Source organism: Vombatus ursinus, unplaced genomic scaffold, assembly GCF_900497805.2.
Source record: "Vombatus ursinus unplaced genomic scaffold, bare-nosed wombat genome assembly UNPS02014786.1, whole genome shotgun sequence".
NCBI lineage: Eukaryota > Metazoa > Chordata > Mammalia > Diprotodontia > Vombatidae > Vombatus > Vombatus ursinus.
The window spans coordinates 41384954-41410014 of record NW_020954564.1 but is presented as its reverse complement, the minus strand read 5'-3'; the positions used below and the strand labels follow the sequence as shown (position 1 = coordinate 41410014).

The following is a 25061-nucleotide window of genomic DNA, read 5'->3' as shown; positions in this document are numbered from 1 at the left end:
GGACAAGTACATCTTATAGATGAGGAAACAGGCTGGAAGAGGTTGTGACTTGTCCTGAATTATATAGGAAGAAATGACAGGGCTGATGGGAGCTCAGGTCTTCAAATTTCCAAGTCCAGTGCTCATTTTATTAGGCCACATTGTTCCAATTAACTTCATCTATGAAATAAGGTAACGGTACTTGTACTAATGACCTTATAAGTTTCTTATGAAGAAATGCTTTCTTTGTAAGCTATAAAATGATACAAAAATATGAACCATATAAAAAAGTAGGAGTATAACATTTCAATCCACATTTTTTTTCCTTTTCCTGAAGTGCTCAGGGTTATCTAAATGTTTTAATTCTTTCTCCCCAGTTTTGATCATATGGCTCCCTGGGAGTGGCAAATTTCTGCCCCCATTTTTCCTCATTAGGGTTTCTTTGGATATTTACTGGCATACATTTTGTGGTTTGCAATAATTAATTTTAACCTCTTCTGCATGCTGTTAGAGGGGGTGGAGGAAAGGGGTGAGAAGCTTATCAAAATTGACTTTATTGCATTAAAATCTTATCCTGCTCAGTGAAAAAATGCATATACCCTCCCCAAACACAGAATTCAAACAGGCTTTGAAATCATCTGATGAAAAGTGCTGTGGGACAAGAAACAGCCACTCATATTTGTTTATCAAACTCGACGTTCTGCCCTTGTACTGAATAAGCCATTTAAGGGGTGGAATTTAATTTGGTGAGTTCATTCCAACCTTGGGCTTTGTTAACAGAGCATACAGTTACATTTAAGCCATATTCTGGGCCATGTTCAGCAACTGGAGGAATTCAAAGCAAGGAGAGTTTTCCCAGGCCTTACCCAGCAGTTTTTGGAATTGCCTGTAAACTGCATCTCTACTTAAAAACTTTTTGATGAGGCTTATAGCAGGATCAGTGAAGCACAGGAAACTGTTAATTGTAGCATTCATGCTGATCATTTAATTTTGTTTTGACAAAGAAATGGAAAGAAAGATCATCTAATATCCTTTCTTCCTACAAAATTCTTGTAGGCCCAGAGAATTTATTGGAATCCAGATAATGATCTACATACACTCAAGAATTTAGGAAAGCTCTTTGAAATCATGTGGTCCGACCCCCTCATTTTATAGAGGAGGAAATGAAGGCTAAGGTACAAAGGTCCCAAAGCTAATGAGTGGTAGCATTAGAACCAAAACCTAAGTCTGACTCTCTTCAATCCAGTGTTCCTATAAGGCAGGACCTTTCTGTTTCTGGAGATGCAGCATGGAATACTAAAAAGAGTCTTGTTACCTAAAGAGTCAGAGGACAAATCTTGCCTCAGATACTTAGGGTCATGTTTTTAAAACCCAAAGGGAACGTAGAGGTCACCTGTTCCAACCTTCTTAGTTTACAAGTCAACAAACTGAGGCCCAGAGAGGTTAAGTGATTTGCCTTAGGTCATACATGTAGAATTGGCATTTGAATTTGGGACCCTGCATTGTAAGTTCAATACTCTTTCCACAGGCAAGTTACTTATACCCTCTGAGAGCCTTAGTTAATTCATTTGTAAGTGGATAAAATAATATTTGTACTAATTACTTCACAAAATTGTTCTGAGGAAAGTACTTTAAAACACCAAATAAATGTATGGAGTTGTTGTGCCTGGACTTTTTTCCATACAAGTAAGTATGTGCTCAGTAAGACAGTTTCATCAGAGATTCCCTCAGTTCCCACGAAGGATGAAATGGCTCCATTCCATGTTGTCCAAGAGGGAAGGGGGAAAAGGCATTCATTCCAGAACTTCATGTGGCTCTTTCTTGGGTGGCAAAGTCCAGAAGCTTCTTTTCAACCAACTACTCTTATCGCATGGGCTAGGAGAGGGAGGTGACATTAAGGGCATTTCTGAATAGTATATGAAATTAATTTTCTATTTTTCTCTTTCTAGTGGTTTTAACCCATGAAATCCTCAGGAAAGCTAGAGGAAACCTTGAGGTAAAGTAAAATTTCCAAATATTCTATAATCAAAGGAGAATGAAAATAACGTTTTAAAGTATGTGTGTGTGTGTATGTGTGTATATACACATACACATACATACATACATACATACATACATACATACATACATACATACATACATATAAATCCTTCCTCCACTAAAGTCCTCATTGTATCATCAAAGTGATAGTGAATTCTCTAAGGCTATACCTTCAAAGTGATAAATGAATTTTTTTGGCTAGAGATGCTTTTCTAAGACAAAGAGGTATCTAAGATACAGGGAGTATCTATACCAGCATATCACCAATTCTCAAAATGTTGATACATGTATATGTGTGTGTGTGTGTATATATATATATATATACATATATGTGTGTGTATATATATACACACACACACACACACACACACACACACACACACATATCTATCTATTGCTATATATATAAATTAAATTGCAGCCACTGATCCTCTGCCACTCTCTTGATAAAAGGCAAAGCATTTTCGATGCTACTTTCTTTCTCGGCCATCCTGTTTTATGTTTCTTATTCCCATTGATGCTCTCTTCTTAGATTCCCACTCAGGAGTGTTAGAGCTTGGCCCAACTTCTTTCTGCATAATATTTTCCATCTCCTTCCTTCTCCCTCATATCTCTCCATGGTGGCCACTGCTTGGGAGCAGAATAAGTTCATTGTTTTTTAAGCCTAACTGGTCATTTTAACTTGGGGGAAGCTGAGCCTCTTTCTGTTTACTTTTGCTGCATTTGAAATATCTGGAATTGTGTGTTAAGGAATCTAGTGTAATCATAAGAAACTATGAGATTTATCTGGGTTCTTAACTGAGGCACACTCAAAAGTTTCCTTTTCTTTTCAGCTTAAACCAGGGGGCCAGTCTCTGGGAACAGCCAGTTCCTGCGCATCAGAATCCTGAAGGACCAGCTTCTGCTAATAAATGCATTGACTCCCCACTGTGATCGTTTGCAGACTGCTTGTCTTTGTTTTAAGTATAAGATCTCCCATATCAATGGAGAGGGTTTGAATAGTCCCTGAGAAGCAGATGTAAATACACACACACACACACGCACGCACACATACACACGCACACACATATACATCTACACACATATAGACACACCTGGTGTAGTGCAGAAGCACTGGATTTGGAGTCTGAGGACTTGGCTTTAAATCCTGACTCTGCTGTTTACGACCTGTGTGGCCTTAAACCTTCACTGCCTTTCTCTGGGCCTTTTTCCTCTGTAAAATGAGGGGAATAGATGAGATGATCTCTGAAGTCTCTTCCAGTTCATAGTCCTTCTTGTTTTATATATTGTAAAAAGTATACTTGATTTGGGGGAATAATTCATCATTGATGGTACTGTAGAGTTTTGAACAGCTTCACTAGCTGAGGTACACGTACAGTTTTCAGGTATCATCTGCTGGAGAGTAGCCATGAACTTGTAAAGCAAGTTAAAATTTCCAGTCTGACTTTCTGGAGTCGCCATTCTGGTGTGACTGCAACTAGCCAGGGGCTTCTGTTAAAGTTCATGTAATATGGTTTTTCACAAAGCTTTTCTATCTCCTCAACAGTTTTCCATTGATATTATTTGCAGATGCTAATTAAATAATACCTTTATTTGAACCTGTTTATGCAGTTATTTGATATGGAACATCAAAGCCTTAAACCAAAATCTGAGTTGCATGATGTCAAATAGTTGTATAATTATTAAAATAATATTCCTCATCTCTGCCATGAAATCACTTTTAAAATCACTGTTTGAATGAGTTCTCTCATCTACTGTTTTAGTTGGAGTAGCTTTTAAATCCTGGAAAGAAAAATTCTGCCTTGCCCTTCTCTGGTTTTTGAAAAGCTGCATGGTGCTGGGGTGAGGGCCCTGATGGTGACTGGCCAGCCTTATACTACAAAACCTTCTTTGCCTAGGGTGAGCTGGGATCTTGTTTTTCTAATATACTTGAGGGAGATTCACTGACAAAACAAAACAAAACAAAATAAAACAAAAAACAACCTGGGTAAGTTATATCCCACTTAGGAGCTTCTATTTCCTCATCTACAGAAAGACAAGATTTGTGATCTTAGAGGTCCCATCCAGCTCTCATAGCTGCATGGTATGAAAGTGGGAGTCTACTATACTTAGTATACTTACTTTACTAAATAAATGTACTTCAAATTCCTTCCAACACTTGAGAGCTTTGTCACTGGAGAAGGTCAGTTAACCTCTCTGAGCCTGTTTCCCCAATACATAATGAGGAAAGTCATCTTTGTGTACTTGTATCACAGGATTGTTGTGGGGAAAGCACTTATACATTTTAAAACATTGTAGAAATGAGATTTGTCACAATGTAAGTTTTTTTCTGAGGTCCAGTAATCTTATAGTCAGCATGTGACAAAGAGATATGTTTGTGTCCAGAGGGAGAGAGAGAAGAAATATACAGCCAAACCTTGTCCGTTACCTGCCATTTGGGTCTTGGCTGAGGAGGCTTTTAGTTCAAGTTGGGCTGTAGGGTATCTTGGGGCTCTCTGTCACATGTAGCAGTGATTATTAGAATGGGTTCCCATTTCGGGGTTAGTAGGGCGGGGCTATCATCCACCAGGAGGGTAGTGGTTTTCTCCTGTGCTCGTTCTAGATTTTTTAGGCACTCCATTTCTGTAATGAGAAATGTGACTCCTCAGCATCATCAGAAAGCCTTCGATTTATTGAATGATAGGATAGAGCTAGGAAGAACCTTAGGGAACTTTCAAAACCAGTCTATCATTATTTCCTTTTCAGAAGGATTGGCTGCTTTATAGGAAATCTTCAGTGAATCCTTTGGCAAACAAGAATTCCCTCTTTATAGAAGTTGGAGGGTCTTGAAAGAAACATAAAACTAAAGACATCTCTTGAGACAGTAACATAATTAAGGAAAATAGAGTTCAATTGATTAGCAATGTTTCCACTATAGAAAGAGCAGTGGATTGGAATGTCTTAAGTTCTAGTTCTTGTTCAACCACTTATTCCCTCAGTTACCCTGGGCGAGTCATTTTTCTTCTTTGGGCCTCAGTTCCTTCCTTTGGAAAGTAATTGCACTAGATGATGTCTAAGATTCCTTCCAGATCTTACGTTCTATCCTATTCAGATTTTTAGGAATGAGTCTACAAGTGTACTTCCCTTTAAGCAAAACCAATATCAGAAAGTTCATATTTACATGAAAGATAACAAATGATTATTTACTTTTTCAACAGAGGATTCATAGTAGGATTTCTTTAAGTAGTGAGCTCTTCTGTAGTTTTGAAAATGATTGAATTTATAAATAGTTCTCTTGTATAAAATGAAGCACACATCTACTCCATTTTCCTCCTCCTCTAGACCCAGATTATGTAAAAGCAGAAGAGTTCAAAACTTTGGGTTGTCTCAGGCTCTCCATGGATGGAGAGAATTTGTTTGTGCTGGATTAGAGCTGAGAACAAACTCTGTAAATGAGGGAAATTCAGAATTTTACAAAAGCATCATTGTCCTCACAACCACTAAAAATGTCAAGTTAATTTTGCTAAGCAGCCAAATTATAGACATTCAAAAGTGGTAATCAGAAATGTTGTACATTTCCAGTTTTGAAATTAATCACTGTATGTCTTTGAGCTATAACACCTGAAAGAAACAGCTGTATGTCTATATATAGAGCTCCCAAGTCTTACAGTCTTTCCATCTTTTCTGCACTGAACACAAATTTCTGTAGTTTGCTTTCATTTTTTCTGAAGATGATCTGCTGTTGATTTGCAATATTAGCCAGCATTGGCTCATCTCTTTAGGCTGCCACTGTAGACTCAGACATCTTATTCAAGAGCAAGGGAGGTAAAATTACTAAATCTCTCAGATAAGGCCAAACTGGATGGACATTAACAAGAGATTTCTTAATAGTCTTAATCACTCTTTTTGTTTCCTTTGCTCACTCTTCTGTCTCCTACTTCACAATCAGAATTGTGTTCCTTTCGTGTGTCTTAGCTGTCTCCTTCAGTGATCTTATCTCATGACTTCAGGTATCACCTTTATGCATATGATCAGTCAACCAATAAGCATTTATTAAATGTCTTCTATGTGCCTGGCCCTGTGCTAGGCATTGGGGGATACAGATGAAGAAAATGTCTAAGGTTCATAAAATGAAGATAGTATCTGCCCTCCCCACCTCCCCCTTCAGGAGTTCACATTCTGTGGGCAGGTGGGCACATGATATGTTCGCAGGTAATAAAAATACAGGATGTAAAAAAGTTATGGGAGTGGAATTGGTTGTGGCAGCAGCAGGGAAGGTGGCTGGACCGTCTCAAACTCCACTCACGACTTCTCCTTGCTAGATGTCTCTACAGATGTTTCAGACTCAACTACCAAGCTAACTATCCCTTTTGTTTCTGCCCCAAACCAGCTCCCTGTTGATTTACTTGTTTTAGTTAGTACTGTTACCATTTGTCCAACTTTGTGACTTCCTGTGTGACCTTGGGCATGTCATTTTACCTCAAGGATCTTCAGTTTCCTCATCTGCCAAAAGGAATGGGCTTGGGCTACGTTCACTCTAAGACCCCTTCTAATTCTAAGGCTGTGATCTAAGATTTTGCTGCCAACACATACCCTTCCATCTCTAATTTTCAAAATCCTAAATCCAATGACCTTGACAACCCTAACATGCTCTTTTGTCTTTATTCCCACCCCTGTCACCCCAGTTCAGGCTTCATGACCTCTCCCCTAGGTTGTACCTAACAGATCACCACACAAGCAGGTACTGAATAAGTATAGCTTAAAGCAGATATAGGAAGAAGGGGATGTGGTCTAGTTGACAAAGTATCGGACGAGAAGATCTGAGTCGGAATTTACTAGCTGTGTGATGATATTGGACAAGTCATTTTAGTTCTCTGAGCCACAGATTTCTAAGCTATAAAATGGGTGGGTTTGAATGATATATTTAAAGTCCTTTGTAGTTTAAGCATTCAGTGAATTATGGGTGAATTTGTTACCCTTTTCGGTTATAACATACTCTCTTCTCTTGCTGCCAGATTAATTTTTAATTAATTTTTATTTCCTAAATATTTATTTCCTAAAGCAAGTATGGTTCTGATTTTGTCTTAGCCTAGTTTGAAAGTCTTTATTAGCTCCCTGTTGTATCCCAAAATAATGGCCAGATTCCTTAGTTTATTATTGAAGGTGCTCAGTAATCAGACCCCTACCTATTATTGGGGTCTTATCTTTACTACATGTTTACTATATGATTCTTATGCTCTTGTAAAACTGTAATGTTTCTTAAATATGGCTTGTACCATCCTACCTCAGCACATTTGCCCACATCATTTACTGTGCTTTTAATTCCTTCCTCCCTAACCTCTTTCTGCCTATTGAAATCTTACCTGTCTTTCACTTACTTATTTTGTTGCTATTTTTTCATCCCCAGCCCATCCCCTTTGCCAGTGTGGCAACTTGTCACTGATGTAGATTAGCAAGCTAAATTTGTAGTCTAAAGGGTTTCCTGACACATTAAGAGGTTAAGTCTGTGGTTACTCAGCCAGTATATTTTAAGGGTAAGACTTGAGATTAAGCATTCTTGATTCCAAGACCAGCCCTTTATTTGGACTCAGACTTGATATGTTTGTTCATCTGGGGAACCTCTAAAGATTCTTGAGAATGAGTGACATGATAAAGAGATATTCTAAGTCTGGCAGTGAATGCAGGATGGATGGGAAGGAAAAGGGTAGAATCAGTTGTATTAATTTAGATGGTTAGGCAATGAGTGAATGAGAATGGAGACGAGATATTCAAGAAACGTTTTGAAGTAAAAATCAACAGGACTGATCATTCCCTCTCTCAATCTATGAAATCTGCAGTATCTTTTTTTTTCCTGGTCTACACAAATTGGCACTGGGTCCTTGACTGACATTTTCTATTTGTCTCATGTCTTTTGTTTCCATAACAAAATTGTGAGCTACTTGAGGGCAGATTCTGTGTTTTATACCTTGCATTTTTTTGAGCATGTGGTCATCATACAGAATCACAGAATTTCAGAGTTGGAAAAGTCCTCAGGGCAGGGTTATCTAGTCTAATTGATGCCTTCATGAGAATCCCTTCTACAATATCACCAACAAGTCATCCATTATTGGCTTGATGACCTCCAGTGATGATGAGGATGAGGAGGAAGAAGAACCAACCCACCACCTCCTGAGGCAGAAACATCTCAGTTTTGGACAGATCTGATTTTTAAGAATTTGTCCTCATATCAAACTTAAATCTTTCTGCTGACCATTTCTCATTGCCCCAGATTCTGTTCTCTGGACCCAAGCAATAAAACTGAAATATTTTTTCTTGCCATCTCATCTTGGAGAGGCTTCACAACCATGCTGAGACCCTGTCTGGCAGGTTAGCTATAGTTGTATGTTCTACTCTATTCAACTGAGTAAATGAAATCAGGAAGCCATGTAACAGGTTGGCTTTGACAGAGGGAATCACAACTGGTATTTATGTAGTGCTTTAAGGTATGTAAAATGTTTTACATGCATTGTCATGTGGTTTTACAACAATACTGTAAAGTAGGCATTGCAAGTAGTGATATCCCTATTTTACAGATGAAGAAAAGGAGGCTTGAAGAAATTGTGACTTAACCTGTGGTCACTCAACTAGAAGCTGTCTCATTCTTCAAGATCTGTCTTTATTCCAAGTCCAGTGTTCTTTCCGCTATGCTATATTGACTCCCAGAGAGTCTGTGTCAAAAGGCAACTTGGGGACTCTGAAATCCTTAACTCCTAATAATTTGCTCAGATTATAAAGATAAGATCTCAGAGACTAGAAAACTGAGGCCTATCTTGGCTGCTGATTTTCAGCATTTAAAAAAAATAAATCACGATGTATTTTGACTTCCAGGAGCCGAGATGGTGGAGTAAGCAGTTAGTCACTCTCACCCTCCCTTATTGACCTCAAAAAACCCAGAGAATCTTGCCCCAGGAAAAATCTTGAAGTAGTGAAGCCAGCAGGAAGATGAGATACATCAGTCTTTTAGCTCAGGAGGCAAGTGGGATTAAAGGGAAAGGTCCCTCTTGCTGTGGCTGAAGGGGACTAGTATGGGACGGGAGGCATCCCAGCAAGGCAGTGGCAAGCCCCACTTCAGCAAACCAGGGGGAGGTCCTGAGCCTCAGGGTGGTGGAGCAGGCAAGCACCAACACCAGGCATACACCAGCCACCACCATCAGCTCCAGCTCAGCACCAGGTAAGCTACCAGATGCCTCCAGCTGCCAACACCTGAGGCCCCAGCACACAAAACTAGTAACCAGGCCCCTAACCTTTAGTGCAAAGAAGCCTGGGACAGTGCTCCCTGTGTCCCAGAAGCAGAGATCAACTTTGAAAGCCAGAAAAAAGGCAAACAATATGAGCAAGAAATGATAAAGAAAAACAGTGACCATAGAGAAGTATCTTGGTAACAGGGAAGATCAAAACACGAATTCAGGAAAGGACCACATTGTCAGTATACCCACATCTGAAACCTCAAAGGGGAATATGAACTGGTCTCAAGCCAAAAAAGCCTCCTTGGAAGAACTCAGGAAGGATTTTAACAGTCAAATAAGAGAGGTAGAAAAAAAAAATCACAACGCTGTAGTTTCCCCTTTCATAAATATTCATTCAAAAAGAATGTAAGTACCTATCATATATCCCCATACTATCCTTGGTGAGTGACTAGAAGAGAAGTGTATCATCGCTGCTCTGGAGGAGATTTCAGGCTAACTTGGAGGACTAATACAGAAAATAATTAGAGACCGATTGTAATAAAATATGTAAGCAAGTATGATGTAATGTTTATACTAATTGGGCTATGAAGGCTTAGAGACAAGAAGCATCACATTGTGGACTAGAGTACTTAGAGAAGGATTCCTCTGCAGGGGTGGGGAACCTGAGACTTCAAGATCACATGTGGACATTTAGGTCCTCAAGTATGGCCTTTTGACTGAGTCCAAGTTTTACAGAACAAATCCTTTTATTAATGGATTTGTTCTGTGAAGTTTGGATTCAGTCAAAGGGCCACACTTGAGGACCTAAAGGGCCACATATGGCCTCGAGGCTGCAGGTTCCCCACCCTTGCCTAGGAATTGGAATTTGGTAGAGGGGGAAAAAAACCCCAAATAACTATGAATGATGTGTGCTAGACTGAAATGCATTTGAAAACCTGATATCTCACTCACTGGCAGCATAATGGACAATGTTGAATGTCCCGCCTTGTTTGGGTAAGTGCCTTCCTAGAACTGCCAAGAAGACATGATAGAACTACATCAAATCCTACATGTTTTGTTCATGTATGTCTACAGCACATACCTGGTAGATTTCTTCAGGAGGAATTCAAGAATTACACTTTCTATAGGACCTAGACCCTAAATATTTGCTGTTTGTATAGTTAAGTCAACAAATACTTTATACAGCTGTGAAATCTCGGAGGCCATCTTTTCTGATCTTGGTTGAACCAGGAATCACTTCTACAACATGCCTGACAGGTGATTAACTTCTGCTAGAAAACCTCCACGAGGAGGCACTTGCCACCTCTTAAGGGAGCTCATTCTGCTTTTGGACTTCAGTTCTAACAAGTTCTTATGTGGATCCCAAATCTGTGTCTCTACAAATTCTGCTCTTTGTTCCTATTTCAGTTTCTTGGGGTCAACTTGATCAAACCTAATCCCTCTGACTTAAGTCTGTTATATTTATCCTCCTTTTCTTATGTGCCTGGTTCCTTCTTAAGTGATATAGGGGAGAAAATTGTTTCACCCTTGGGAACCTTGTGCTTCCACTGGGGAGGCAAACCTTAAACCAGAAACAGAATGGTGTAAGCCGTTATGCAATCTAGTGCTCAGGTATGCAGTTAATGCTGAAATTCAGTGAATGAAAGATCAACTGAAGAGGTCGTGGTGAAAGTAGGCTCTGAGCTGGGCCAGATACAGATAAGAGGAAAAGGGAAAAGGCATTCTGTGTGGATAGAAGGCTAACAAATGCTGAAACAGCTTCCAAAATATAATCAGAGCAATATATACAAGTTCAGCATGATAACTAATGTGTGTGTTTATGCTTTTTTTATTAAGGGGGTTAATAAGGTTTAGCTCTTAGCATAATGTCAGGCTAGATGAAGAAAGAAGTTATTCAAAAAAAGTGTGATTTTGTGAGATTGCATATGCCACTTGCAAATTTGAATTGATATTCTATGGCATAAACCTAAATCACTAAAATGATTCCATTGTGTGTATTTACATATGCATAAGGTAAAAGTGCTATACACAGAGACATAGATGGTAGTGGTGTTGTGGGCCTTTGACTGCAATCTTCCTTATGCCTGGAATGCCCTTCACATCTCCTCATGAACTCTTAGCTCTTCTTCAAGACACAGATCAAATGCTAGTTCTCTGATTCCCTCTCAAACCCCAACCCCAAGTTGCCTCCTTCATACTTTTCATAGTGCTTTGTCCCATAAACTCTTGCCATATTCTGTTCTGACTTATAGTTATTGAATAGCTGCTAAATATTTGTACATATCCTGTTCCCCTCTGGCCTCACAATCGTCATGAGTTATGCTTCTACTGACGTTCGGCTAACCTTGACCAGATGAAATGCAACTAAATTGGTTTCATCACCTTTAATTCTCTAACAATTGAGTGCTATATTTCACTCTATATACATATTTTGCTGTTCTTTTTTGTTTGTTAATTCCCTGATTTTTAAAAATGGATATTAACACAAAAGAAATGCAGAAGTTGTGCTTCTTAAAGAGCACACTTATGGGACTGTTAGAGATATTGCATTGGGCCACTTCTTAATTGATAAATGGTCAAAGGACATGAATAGACAGTTTTATAAGGAAAAAAGATGCCATCAAAAGCATATGAAAAAATGCTTCAAATCGCTAATAATTAGAGAAATGTAAATTAAACCAACTCTGAGGTTCTACTTTATCAGACTGACAGAGCCGTCAAAAAAAGGAAAATGACAAGATGTTGGAGGGGCTATCAGAAAACAGGTATGTTAATGCACTGTTGGAGCTATGAACAGGTTTTGCCATTCTGGAAAGCCATTTGGAACTCTGCCCCCCATATTACTAAACTATATATCCTTTGACCCAGCAATGCCACTACTAAATATATATCATAAAGATATCAATGAAAGAAGATAAGAATATATGTAAAAAATATAGCATATGTAAAAATTATATTGCAGCTCTTTTTGTGGTGGCAAAGAACTAAGAGGTACCTATCAATTTGGGAATGCCTGAACAAATTTTGCTATATGGATGTAATTGAATATCTTTGTGCTGTAAGAAATGACAAAAGAAACAGTTTGAGAGAAAACTGAAAAAAGTAGTAGGAACAGACGCAGAGTGAAGTGAGTAAACCCTGGGAAACAACTACGTAATAATAATATTGTAAAGACATATAATTTTGAATGACATAAGAACACTTATCTCTGCATTTTCAAACCATGATTCCAGAGGACGTATAATCAAAAGTTAACCACTTCCTGACAGAGAAAGGTCATGAACTGAGGTGCAGAAGAACTTTATTTTGGTTATGGTCCATGTGGGAATTTGTTTTTGCTTGGCTATTCATATTTATTACAAGGAATTGGTTTTTCATTTTTTTAATGGGGGTGAGTAGGAAGGAAAGAAAATAGATTTTTATTAATTGGAAAAAATAAAATTAAACATTAATAAGAGATAGTGCCATGGCTGTTGGTATGGGAGTAGTTAAACAATTTAAAGATCATTCAAACTCATTGTGAAAAAGGACAAAGTGCTTTAAAAAATGAAAACAACACCAAGACCTTAAATTATTAGTGCAAAATGGCCCAATTAGTCCTTAGGGGGGAAAAAAATCAAAGAACTTCAGAGATGCTTGGCAGCTGGAGGGGCTGTTATTTATTCCTTTACAGTGTGGGGTAAACTTCTTGAAGTTGGAAGAAGAGTTAAAAAAATGAATTGTCATCTTTTACTATGAAGAAAAATACTTGTCATGGGCAAGAACATACAAAGACTAGAGTAGTGAAGATTAGGAAAAAGTAACTTATTGATGAATAGTTTAAACTTACCCAAGCCTGTACTAAAAATTTCAGAAGTCTAAGTAAGTTTGTCAGATCTGGGCATCTTTATCAGCCTGTAAAGCATCCACTCCAAGGAAAATATTATGGGGGAAGAGAAGGAGAAGGGAACAAACATTAAATGCCTATTATATGCCAGGCACTCTGCTAAGTGATTTACAAATACTATCTCATTATGGGGATTTTTTTTTTTACTGCCAGTGGGCCTTGAAATCTTGTTCCCATTGGAGTAGTAATGAAGTTTGGAAAACACATTGATATTCTGAGAAGCAGAATTGTTTTAGAATTACAGCACGACCTTAACTTTGTTCTTCCCATTTACATTGTTGCTACAGTTTTCTGGGTTCTGCTCACTTTCAGTCTGCATCAGTTTATATAAGTCTTTCAATATTTCTCTGAATTCTTTGTGCTCATCATTCTTTTTTTAAATTTTTTCCCTTTTATTTTTTATAACATTAATATATATTTATGGAATAAAACAAGCATTTCCATAACATAGTACAAAAAAAAAGATGATTGTACCTGAAACTGCAAATCTGCTATGCACAACTTGCTATTCCTTTCAAATATACAACAAAATTATCACGCAAATTTATTTTTTCTCCTTTTTTTCTGCCCTCCTCCCATCCCACTCTCAAGATGGCTATCATTAGATACAAATAGGTATGTGTGTTTATGTGTGTGTGTGTGTGTGTATGTATATATATATAATGTGTGTATAAAAACACATATATGTAAAATTATTCTTTTCGTACTCCTGTTTATTAGTTCTTTCTAGGGAAGCAGATAGTGTCTTCATATGTCCTTTGTAGTTAATTTGGGTATTTTTGATAATTAAAATAACTTATTCTCTTAAAATCATTCTTAAAACAATATTGCTATTACTGTATACAATGTTCTCTTGGTTGTGCTCATTTTGCTCTTCATTATTTCATGCAAGTCTTTCCATATTTTTCTAAAATCATTGAGTTCATTATTTCTTATAGCACAGTAATATTCCATCACAATCATATACCACAGCTTGTTCAGCCATTCCCCAATTGATGGGCAATTTCCAGTTCTTTTCCACCACAAAGAGAACTGCCTTTTTCCCTAATCATCTTTAGAAATAGACTTAGTAATGGTATTATTGCTGGATTAAAGGGAATAGGTAGCTTAATAACTCTTTGGGCATAATTCCAGTACAGTAATATTCCATTACATTCATAATCCATGATTTGTTTAGATATTTGCCAACTGATGGGCATCTACCTTGTTTACATTTCTTTGTTAGTATAAAAAATACATCAGTACACTTGCTCAACTATTCTCTGGGACCATGGTGAAAAGTAGTCGGCATGACTCCTCCCTTAGCAACTGAGCACAACAGATGACTTGACTAGTTGATATTTTTGTCTCCCAGACATTGGTTTCTTACCTGGCAGGGAGCTTTAATGCTGTATTCAGCTAAATGGTGTTAATGTGTTTTTATGGAACCCCTTAGGGCATTTGCAGTGATAAATGATGAAAAGCAGACCACAAACCTCTGGGTCTATTTTCTGGTTTGTCACAGGACAAGAATATAATCGACGCATTCAGAATTGTAATTGTAAATGGAAATCCATGCCGCACAAGTGGAATAGGAATGTGCCATTGCAACTGACTTATAGAACATGCGTATTCTGATTGTTGAATAATTGGCCACAGGAATCAAGGTGAAAGTAGATTTAAGTAAGAATTGTGTGAGTGTGTTGGCTGTATGGCATTTGTGAGGATTCTATTCAACACACATTTTTAAGTGCCTTTGGATGTGTGTGAGGCCTTGAGGATAGAAAGATGAAGTAAGGCATGGGTCCCTGTGCTTGAGGCGATTATAGTCCTTTACCTAGTAGTTGAGTTGCCAGGAAATTGATGAGGGGCTGAAGATTGATATCAGGATGTGACATCAGATAAGGAAAACCAAGAAGACCAATAGCTTGGAGACAAAGATCTATTGATGTAGGCACCCATTCCAGTGGTGCAGATTACAACCTATCCATAATTTCTCATTCCATGTCATTCTTTGTCCATTTCTATAAATCCACCATAGGGATCTAATAATCTAGAAGAGTGCCTCTTTTTCAATATTTCATGGATATCAAGACAGTCCTACACAGCCCAGTGCAGATCGGCCATTCTTATCCCTTGTTCTTAATGTATAACCACCCTACCTACTTTTACAGCTGTGTGTGTTTATGTTGTCTCTTATGTCATCATTGGTAATACGGCAGCCTATTCACGTGGATCACACATCATTCTGTTGCTCCTTAGGTCCAATTGGAAGAGTTATCTCTAAGGTCCCTTTCTCCCTCATGTACTGAGGCCCAGAGGGGTGAAGTGCTTTATTTAACTTAACAGGTAGAAAGGTGTAAAGTTAGTTTTCTGCACCTGGACACTAGGATCTTCCAGCTACAGCCAGGTCCCAATGAGTGCAAATAATGATCCTGTGAAGTAGTTAATTTATTTGCATTTGTACTGCACATTTCCATTGGGAAATGACCAAATTTTACATAATTATAACTGAATATTACAAATTGAATACATGCAGCTACTTCACAAGATTCATGATTTGCACCAATTGAGACCCAGCTATAGATCATACAGGAACAGATGAGAATCATAGGGTTTGGTATGAAAGGTTACCTTTATAGGGAAATTGATGACTATGAGGTCATTCTTAAAAAAGTGATAGAAAACTCAAGCAAGAGGAACTAGAATAGAACAACACATGGTAGTATGTGCCTTAGATAGAAGATGACTTGCTGGCATATGGAGGAGAACCCAGTAAATTTCCTGCACACTGTGACATCAGAAGGGCTGTGACCGCATTGATCCATCATTTACGTGATACCAGCATGGTGTAGAGGGTAGAAAGCTGAGCTTGAATCCAGAACACCTGAGCTCAAGTCTAGCCTCTGACACATATTGGCTCTGTGACTGGGGGCAAGTTAGTTGCCTCAACCTCACAGTATCCCAGGCAGTTTTCTAAGACTATCTTGGCATAAGAGTTGCTTATCGACATCAGTGGAGGGAGTTTCCATATTTGGAGTTCCCTACACCAATCAGATGATAAGTCTGGACCAAAAAAGTGTACATAGTGTATTATGATATCAATTAGTTTCATGAATAGGCTTTTCCTAGTTTAAATGGATGATCCTACCCCAGCTTGGAAGTCCAAGAATGATGTATGCTTGAGGCATTCTTGGAACACACCTGGGCCCATTTAACTTTTGCACAGAGCTTTATCATTTTAAAATAAATTTTGGCAAAGTTTTTGGGTCTACTTGAGAGAATATTCCAGCAGTTGATGTACTGTGGTTCTGGCCTGTAAGCTGCCACCTCTGCCTGCTTTCAATTCTACCCACCTTCCCGGGCCTATTTCAGGTCCCTTGTCCCCTAGGAAGATTTCCTCAACAGCAACTCTTCTGGAACTTAAACTTGGTGCTACACAGTTGAGCCTTGATTCCCATGATTTCATGATCAGGAATAACATCTGCCTTGATTTAATCAGGGGCTTTAGAACCAGAAAGGGATCTCAAAGGACATCTCATCTAACCCTCCATATTTCACAATGAGGAGGAAATAGATGTGCACCAAAGTTAAGTGACCTACCCAAGGAAACACTGGTAGGAGCAAAGCTAGGATTTGGACCCAGGTCTCTGTCACCAGACATCATACACTTTATGTGTGTGAGCTTGATCATTACAGCCAGACTGTGAGCTCCTTGATGGCAGAGACAGTGTTTTCTTTTGGGTTCCCTCCAGTGCCTAACACAGAGGTGCATAAGACGAGGCAAATACATAGAAATGAATCTTAATCTCATAAGGACTATGCCAGCGTAGGTTTAAGTCCTTTTGTAGAGTCATGGAATTTCAGAATTGGAATAGATTACAGACATTGCCTATTCCAACCCTTACTTAAATAAGTCCCTCATTTTGTGGAATGCTTTATATTTTTCAAATCAGATTGACCCCTGGTGTTTCATTTGATCCATTTGAAGGCCACAGGAATTGGGATTTTTATTTTCTTTTCACATAAGAGGAAGCCAAGGCCTAAAACACGAAGTGACTTATCCAAGGCCACCATAAATAGCGAGCCAGGACTAGAACTCAGGCTTTCTGACAAATAGTCAAAGGTTCTTTCTTGGAGAGTAATAGAGGAGGGAACTATATTTTGTGCACAGGACCTGAGGTCAAATCCTGAGATCAAGTCACTGAACCTCCCCGAGCCTCAGTTTTTTCATCTGTAAAATTAGGGATTTGGACCAGATGACTAATTAGATCCCTTTCAGTCCTGAATCTTTGTCCCTCTTATCCTATTGTTGTCAGCCAATGTTGCTGCCTACTCCAAAGCAGTCGTGACTGTGCCCTTGTAGAGAAATTGTCACAGCTGCTTCTGCATTGATGCTCACCCACTACACAGACTAACCACTAGATGGCAGCACACTGCTTCCCTTTTGTACCAGCTCCCACCCCCTCAACCCCCTTCTCAGCCACAATATTAATAAAACTACAAGGCCGTTACTAATTCATTCAACATATAAATTCCTCTTTGAAACACTTTAATCATATAATCATTAAAAGGCACTCAAACTAGTACTTAATTACATATTTTCAGTCTTAAAAATTCTATATTTATATTAATGTCATTTCTTTGGACTGAGTATAACAATGCAACTTCTCAACACAGGCATCAGGCTACAAACTACTATGAGAGAGATGTCTACCTTTGCAGCCTTATCCCCCGCTTTCCTCTTTTCGTGGACCCTAGGTTGCAGTCAGACTGGGCGCTTCCCTCATCTTAAGACATGTTCCCTTTTCCTGTCTCTGGAATGTTTACTTAACACAATTTACTGCTTCGATGCTTTCCACTCACACCTTTCCTTCAAGGACCATTTCAGGCACCATCTCTTTCAGAAAGTCTTCCCTGATCTCAGATGCCACAAAGTGATGGAGATTCAGTATATTATCAAGGCAATACTATATAGTTCAGATTCTAAGTTCCTTAAGAAGGGAAGACTTCCTGGAAGAGGAGGGAAGTGAGCTGGGCCTTGATGGTTAGGTAACAGATCAGGTCAATAGGTTTCATGAACAAGCTGCTAGTCTAGAAATGACTCCTCTTACCCTTGAATTCCTATGGCATTTTGTACTTCTTTTCCTAGATTTTTTACATCATCTTGTATTATCCCTGTTTATATTTTAGTCTCTTTTTATGGGCTCCATGAGGTTAGGAACAGAATTTTTTCCCCCTAACCTTTGTAGCTCAGTAGAATAGACAATCAATAAATATTTGTTTAACTGAATATAATTTTTTATTGTTGTTTGGTTGTTCAATCATGTCTAACTCTTTTCTTTGTGTCCCCATTCGGGGTCTTCTTGGCAAAGATACCGGAGTGGTTTGCCATTTCCTTCTCCAGATCATTTTACAGAGGAAGAAACTGAGGCAAACAGAGTTAAGGGACTTGCCTAGGGTCACACAGCTAGTAAGAATCTGAGGTCAGATTTGAACTCAGGAAGAAGAATCTTCCTGACTCCAGGCCTGGCACTCTATCCATTGCGCCATCTAACTGAATATCATAGTCCAAGCTTATTCATAAGTTTTGTAGGATTTGGAGCTTAAGGAGTTCTTAGCCTCATTTTTACAGAGGAAAAAAATGAAACCCAGAGAAGGCAATCAACTTTCCCAAGGTCCCAAAAGTGGCTGAGATGGTAGCTAAGACTGGGGCTTTTGACTCCAAAGTCAGTGAACTTTTTGCTATGTCTTCTGCCCTGTGTCCATATCTTATCTCCACAACATTCAGAGTCATAAGCTCCTAGGATTTAAAACTGGAAGGGACATCAGGGGGCATCTAATCTAACCCCTTTATGATCCAGATGTGGAAACCAAACCTAGAAAGGGAAAGTAATTCCCCTGATTAGATTATGAAGTCCACGAGGACAGGAAACAAACAAGTTTTGTTCACCCCTTATATTTCCTTCATTGCTCAGCCTGGACCCGTGATAGGTCTTTAATACATTTTTGTTTAATTGAATCAAAATCATTCCAGGCTCATTCACTCTGTGTTCTGGCTCTTCTTTAGAAAAGGAGACCTTAGTGGAACTGAGTCCTACTTATTTCTAAGTTGACATCTCAAGGAGTTTCAGGTTTTTAAAACTGCCTGTCCCTGGTTGAATATTTCTTGAAGGGCACCTGCTCTGTGAATAGAGATTTTTCATTTTAGAATTATAGGATTTGGAGCTAGAAGAAACTTAGAGATCATCTAATCTAACATGGTAGTGTAGAAAGAGTCCTGCCTTGGGAATCAGGGGACCTGGGTTCTAACCCCACATCTGCTCCTTACTACCTGGCTGGCCTTGGATAAGTCACTTGACTTCTTTAGTCCCCAGTTTCTTGCTCTGCAAAATGAAAGGATTGGGCAAGATGATCTCTAAGATACAAGACCTATATGCCTTATGAGATTAGGAAACTAGCATCTTTGCCCAAGGTCACACTGTAAACAGTAGAACCAGAATTTGAACCCAAATTTTCTGATTTCAAGTCCAGTATTCTCTCCACTGTGCCACACTCAGAGCAGGAAAGGATTGTCCTAAGCTTATACATTTAGAGCTGGAAGGAACCTTAGAAGCCACCTGTCTAATTCCCTCATTTTACAGAGGAGGAAACTGAGGCTCAGAGTGATAAGTGACTTTCCCAAGGTGACACAGGTAATGGGAACTAACTCCAAATCCTGTGTGCTTGCCACTCTACCACACTGCCTCGTTGATGTTCAATGCCTTGCCCAGGGTAAGTTGCAAAAGTGGAAATCAAATTTAAGTTCTCTGACTTTAAATTCAATGCTCTTCCGATAAAGTATGCTACATTGTCACTATGTCCTCACCAGTTTCTGCCATGGCTTAGACAGAGGCTTCTCTATGTTATGTCCCCACACTGGGGCGTTATTCTATTTAGGAGTCTATCACCCCCTGCCATATGAATCTTACTTCTTCTCTATATCCCCCCAAGCTGTTTATAGTTCAGGTGCCCATGGTTATTTCAGGGTACTCATCAGTACAAAATTCCCCCTTCCAATCCTAGTTAAATGAGAGGTAATGCTGACTCAAAATCATTGAAAACTGAAGCTGGAAGGTATGTCAGACACCACCTAACAAAAGTCCAGAAAAGGGAAGGGACACCCAGAGTTGCCTGGACAAGTCCTTGGCAAGCCTAGGGCTGGACCCCCGGACTCCTTGGTCCCTCTCTGGCGGGGCACCTTCCCCCGTGCCAGGCTCAGCAGATGGGCAGGGAGGGAGGTTTCTTGGGTGGGGTAGAGCTTAAACTGAGCTGCTTCTCCCCCAGATTTTCTCTAGGGCTTCCTGTAGCTTTATGACAAAAGAGGACCCCTGCGTATTTGCATATGGTTTGCATATTCCTTGCTTACTACATACATATGCTACCATGGGATGGGCCATCTGTTTATTCTTCTGTTCCTTCTCCAGCAGCCACCCTGTTGCAGGTACCCTATGCAGGTAGTAGGACTCCCGGGAATGGGGAACAGAATGCAGGGACCTGGAAAAGGATGGAAACTCGCCAAGTTCTCCTTGCCTCACCCTCGTATTCAGGGCATTTAGGACTAGAAGGAACCTTGGAGGTCATGTAGTCACACGATCATAGATCTCGAGCTTGAGGGATCTCAGAGGACATCTAGTCTAACCCCCTTATTTGACAAATGAGGAAACCGAGACCCAAGCAGTTTGGTGACTTGCCTAGGGTTGGGCGTCTGAAGTGCATTTGACCCCAGATGCTCTTGCTCCAGAACAAGTACCTTTTTTAAATCTAAGCTTTAAATCTAAGATCCTATGATCTTCCTAGCTCTAAATCTATAATCCCATGGTTCCAAGTTACCCCAAAATAGGCAACAGAGCTGGGCTCTGAATCTCTGTCTTTTGACTGTGAATGACTTCCTTTAATTTAGAAACAGGTTCCTGGAGCCTGGCTGAGCTGGTGAGAGGCAACGTAGTATGGTATTCGATTCAATAATAAACAGTTATTAAGAACCAGCTATGGGCAAGGTACTGCAAGGCACTAGGGATGCAAATATTAAAAAATGGAACAGTCCATGTCCTTAAGGAACACATGTTTTCCTGCGGTATGTGACATTTATCCAGATAAATAGCTAAAGTGCGCTAGGAAAATTTGAGTAGGGAGAGAACACTTAGCATTAGACTGACAGTCTAGTCCAATACCAGGCAACTACTGGCTAAAAAGAGGGGGTTGGACTAGTTGACCTCTAAAGTTCTTTTGAGCTTTTTCTAAGTTATAACAGCACCAGTAATATAGTAGATATATTCATATCATATACCCGATGCTCAAGAACCATAGGTATGGCTTTATACAGACTGCGTCCAATCTTGGGGGGCTTCTCAATCATCATACACCTTGATGCATGCCATCACCTGGAGTTTTTTCTGAAAACAACAGAATTCAGCTCATTTTTAGGTGGTTCACCACAAAAAGAAAAGGACCCTCAGTTCCTGTGCAAGTACTCAAGCTAGCAAGGAAGTACATATAAAGCAGGTTTTATTTCATCTAATAGAAAAAAAGTAAAGGACCCACACCTAGGCTCCTAACTGGTCTCCCAGCATAAGGCTTTCTAGCTCATCTTCCACACAGCCATCAAATTATTTTTCTTAAAATAAAGATCTGACCATGGAACTATCCTCCTCAAAAATCTTCAGTGTCCCCCAATGACATCAAGGATAAAATATAGCATCTTCAGCCTGGTATTTAAATCATTTCATGATATGGCTCCCAGCCACCCTTTTTGGTCTTATTTCATATGCTACCCTTTCATGTACTCTCTGTCTCAGTCTGATCAGTCTACTAACTGTTCCCTGTACATGATCTTCCCTGTCTGAAATGCACTGTCTCTTCACCTCTGCCTCTCAGAACGCCCCTTTTCTTTCAAAGTACAGCTTTAGGTACTCTCTCCTCTACCGAGCCTTTTCTGACTCCCCCATTGTTAGTATTTGCTCTTTTTTGTTGTCTGTGCCTGTAATTTCATCTGTGCAGGAAACTTTCTTTACTGACGAAGAACGGCAGTTTGTCTATACTTAGGGGTGATGCCTTGTACATTGAGGAAATGAGTGACTTACCTATGGTCACACAGCTAGTACATGTCTGAGGCAGAGTTTGAACCCACATCTTCTCAACTTCAAGGTTAGCTCCCTCTCTGATATGTCTCTCTGCCTCTACCTCTTAAAATTGCTTTGTATTACTTTTTGTGTGCTTTGTATTTACTTCTGTGGGTACACATGGAAACTCCTACTCTGATTACTATAACCCCAGAGGATACAGATTCAATTGAATCAGTTGATCAATCAAAAGTGTAAACTTGGTGTGAACATGTACTTGATCAATATGATCATTAGGTAAAGAGAAATGATACCATATAGGAAATATTTTGTGATTGATTGGATAAAACAATCAGTCACACCTCTGGGTTTAGGTATAAAACAGCAAACTGGTTCAGAATTACTAAGTCCAATGACATACCAGTCTTGTACTGGAGGAACTCCAGCCAAGCCTTTGCCAGGGAATCACTTGGGGAAGGAGAGAGTTTCTCCCCAGAGAACTGTGTGAGTTCAGGAAAGCAGTGGTCAGTGATAGAGGAAAGGTCTGCAGATAGATGTGGAAAAAAAGTTACCCAAGAACTATGGCAACTTTTATTTATTTATTTATTTTTGAAGCAATTGGGATTAAGTGACTTTGCCCAGAGTCACACAGCTAGTAAGTGTTATGTGTCTGAGGCTGGATTTGAACTCAGTTCCTCTTGACTCCAGGGCCAGTGCTACACTGGCAACTTTTAGGATTGTGACTCCTTGTGATGGAGGAAAATGTTGGCTAGAAGCCCTACAAAAACACTGAATTTCAGAGCCTATCAGAGCAATGACTGAGGGGAACCTTAGGAGAATTCTAGAAAGGGAGAAAAAGACTTCCAATAACCAGGAGCTTTGAGGCAACCCTTTGCCACACATGTTCTTTACATGTGTGCCTTGTTACCATTTTACAAGTTTTAACTTACTCTCCCCAGGGACCTTGGGTGTGAATGGGGAAGAATTTGCCCCAGTTTGGGAGGAATTACTTATATCCACTATTCTTATAATATTACTTGCTTTGTAAATGCCCATTGCTAAAAGCTAAGTGAGGCTATTGGATAATTATCAGTAGGAAGTACACCAGTAGGGGCTCATGAATGATGACTGGGCAATTTAGGGTTACCTCTGGAACCTCGAGGAGGAAGAGTCATCACCCTTCTGGGGTCCCATTCTACCAGTGTGAGTGCCAGTTTGGGGAATGACCCCAGAGGAGATTTTACTCATGTTTTCTACCTTTACAAATTTTTTATAAGAATATTCTACACATGCAGTGAGAGCATCCTTGATGAAGTTACAAGAACAGGACAAGCAGGCTTTTACAAATTATATCCTGTAGTTTACAGTCACACAAAGGCCCATCTTTTCAACATCATTATTCTCCCAGTGATGTTGTAAGCCTATAGGTCACTGGAATACTGTAGTCTCCAAAGAATCAAAGCTGAGGCTGTCCCCAAAGACCCATAGAGAAGTGCATGGTAGGAATGCACTAACTGCAACACATCACAAATGAAGGATTGTGCAGGAGAAACAAAGCAAAAAATGTCATTAGAAAAAGACACGCTTAAAAAAAAAAGACGGGTCAGTCACATATGTAGTGAGAACAAGGGATAACCAATTGCTAACTCTTACGCTTCAATGTTATTCAGACAATGTTAAGAAAATAAAAGGAAGGCCATAAGAACATTTGTGTGGATCCCCTTGGTCATATTTACAGGAGAATATTGGCAAGAGTCATAGAGGAGGGATAGGTAGGAATAGAAGAGAGGGACTAAGTATTTATTAAGTGCTTACTATGTGCTAGGCACCTTGCTAAGTACTTTACAAATACTGTCTCATTTGATCTTCACAACAACTCTGGGAGGTAGGTGCTGTAATCACCCCCATTTTACAGTTGAGGAAACTGAGGAAAACAGTGGTTAAGTGACTTGCTTAGGGTCACACAGCTAGTAAGAGTATGGGTCTGGATTTGAATTCAGGTCTTCTAGACTCTGGGCCCACTGCTCTATCTACAGAGCCACCTTATGGATTAAGATTTACATTGTTTGAAAGTGTTCCCACATGAATGAGACAACAGTTCTGTATCAGAGTATGAATTTTGTATCCTGGAGGGCATGGATTATTTTTCTTCTGGGCATCTTAGTACCTAATATAATGACTGGCATTTGGTCAGCGCTTCATAAATATTTGTTGAATTGAGATATTTTGGGGGCAAAGATCTTCCTGCTCCGCTAGGAATCACAGTACCTACTCTCTGCATGTTATCATTCAAGGATGGAAAAGTATTGAGTTGGCCTTCCCCTACTTCTCACTCTTTCATGTCCTGTGGTGAAGGCAACAGGTGGGTTTTAGGACTATTGAAAGGAAGGACTTCCAAGAAGTAAGCCCTAGTCCAGGGTCTGCAGTTCCCTTTAAATCCAAGCCTTAGTCCCTTCCTTTGGGGGAAGATTTGTCTGTAATGCTTCCCTGCCCCAGGGAAGGACTCTTAGAATTTATTAAGGTGGTTTGCTAGGGATGTATTATTCATCAGTGCTCTCTCTCTCTCTCTCTCTCTCTCTCTCTCTCTCTCTCTCTCTCTCTCTCTCACTCTCTCTCTCTCTCTCTCTCTCTCCCCACACACTCAGCTGGTGCCTATGCTAAAGAAGGGATGGAGTAGGGGGAATACTTAGTGTCAGAAAAATCTGTGTTGTGTTTTATTTTTTTTTATTTTTATTTTTTAAGGAAGGAAGAACAAAAAGTCGGCAAGCCCAACTAGTCTTTGAAGGGTTAATACCACAGACTCCCAGGCTCCTTGAGGACATCAAAAGGTCATCAGGTCATAGGAACAGAACAGTCAGATCTGAGAGAGAC

General features: G+C 39.5%; 1 protein-coding gene across 2 annotated transcripts in view; it reads left to right on the top strand.

Moving 5' to 3' along the window:
- Positions 1-3617, top strand: part of LOC114046857 (CDK5 regulatory subunit-associated protein 2-like) — a 144203-nt gene extending 140586 nt beyond the window's left edge. For both annotated transcript variants that reach the window (XM_027867418.1, XM_027867417.1), the window contains 2 exons: positions 1929-1975; positions 2853-3617. In XM_027867418.1, the coding sequence (XP_027723219.1) occupies positions 1929-1975; positions 2853-2909 (104 nt within the window). In that variant the 3' untranslated portion in view covers positions 2910-3617. The remainder of the gene's footprint in view (positions 1-1928; positions 1976-2852) is intronic.
- The last annotated feature ends 21444 nt before the right edge of the window (positions 3618-25061 follow it).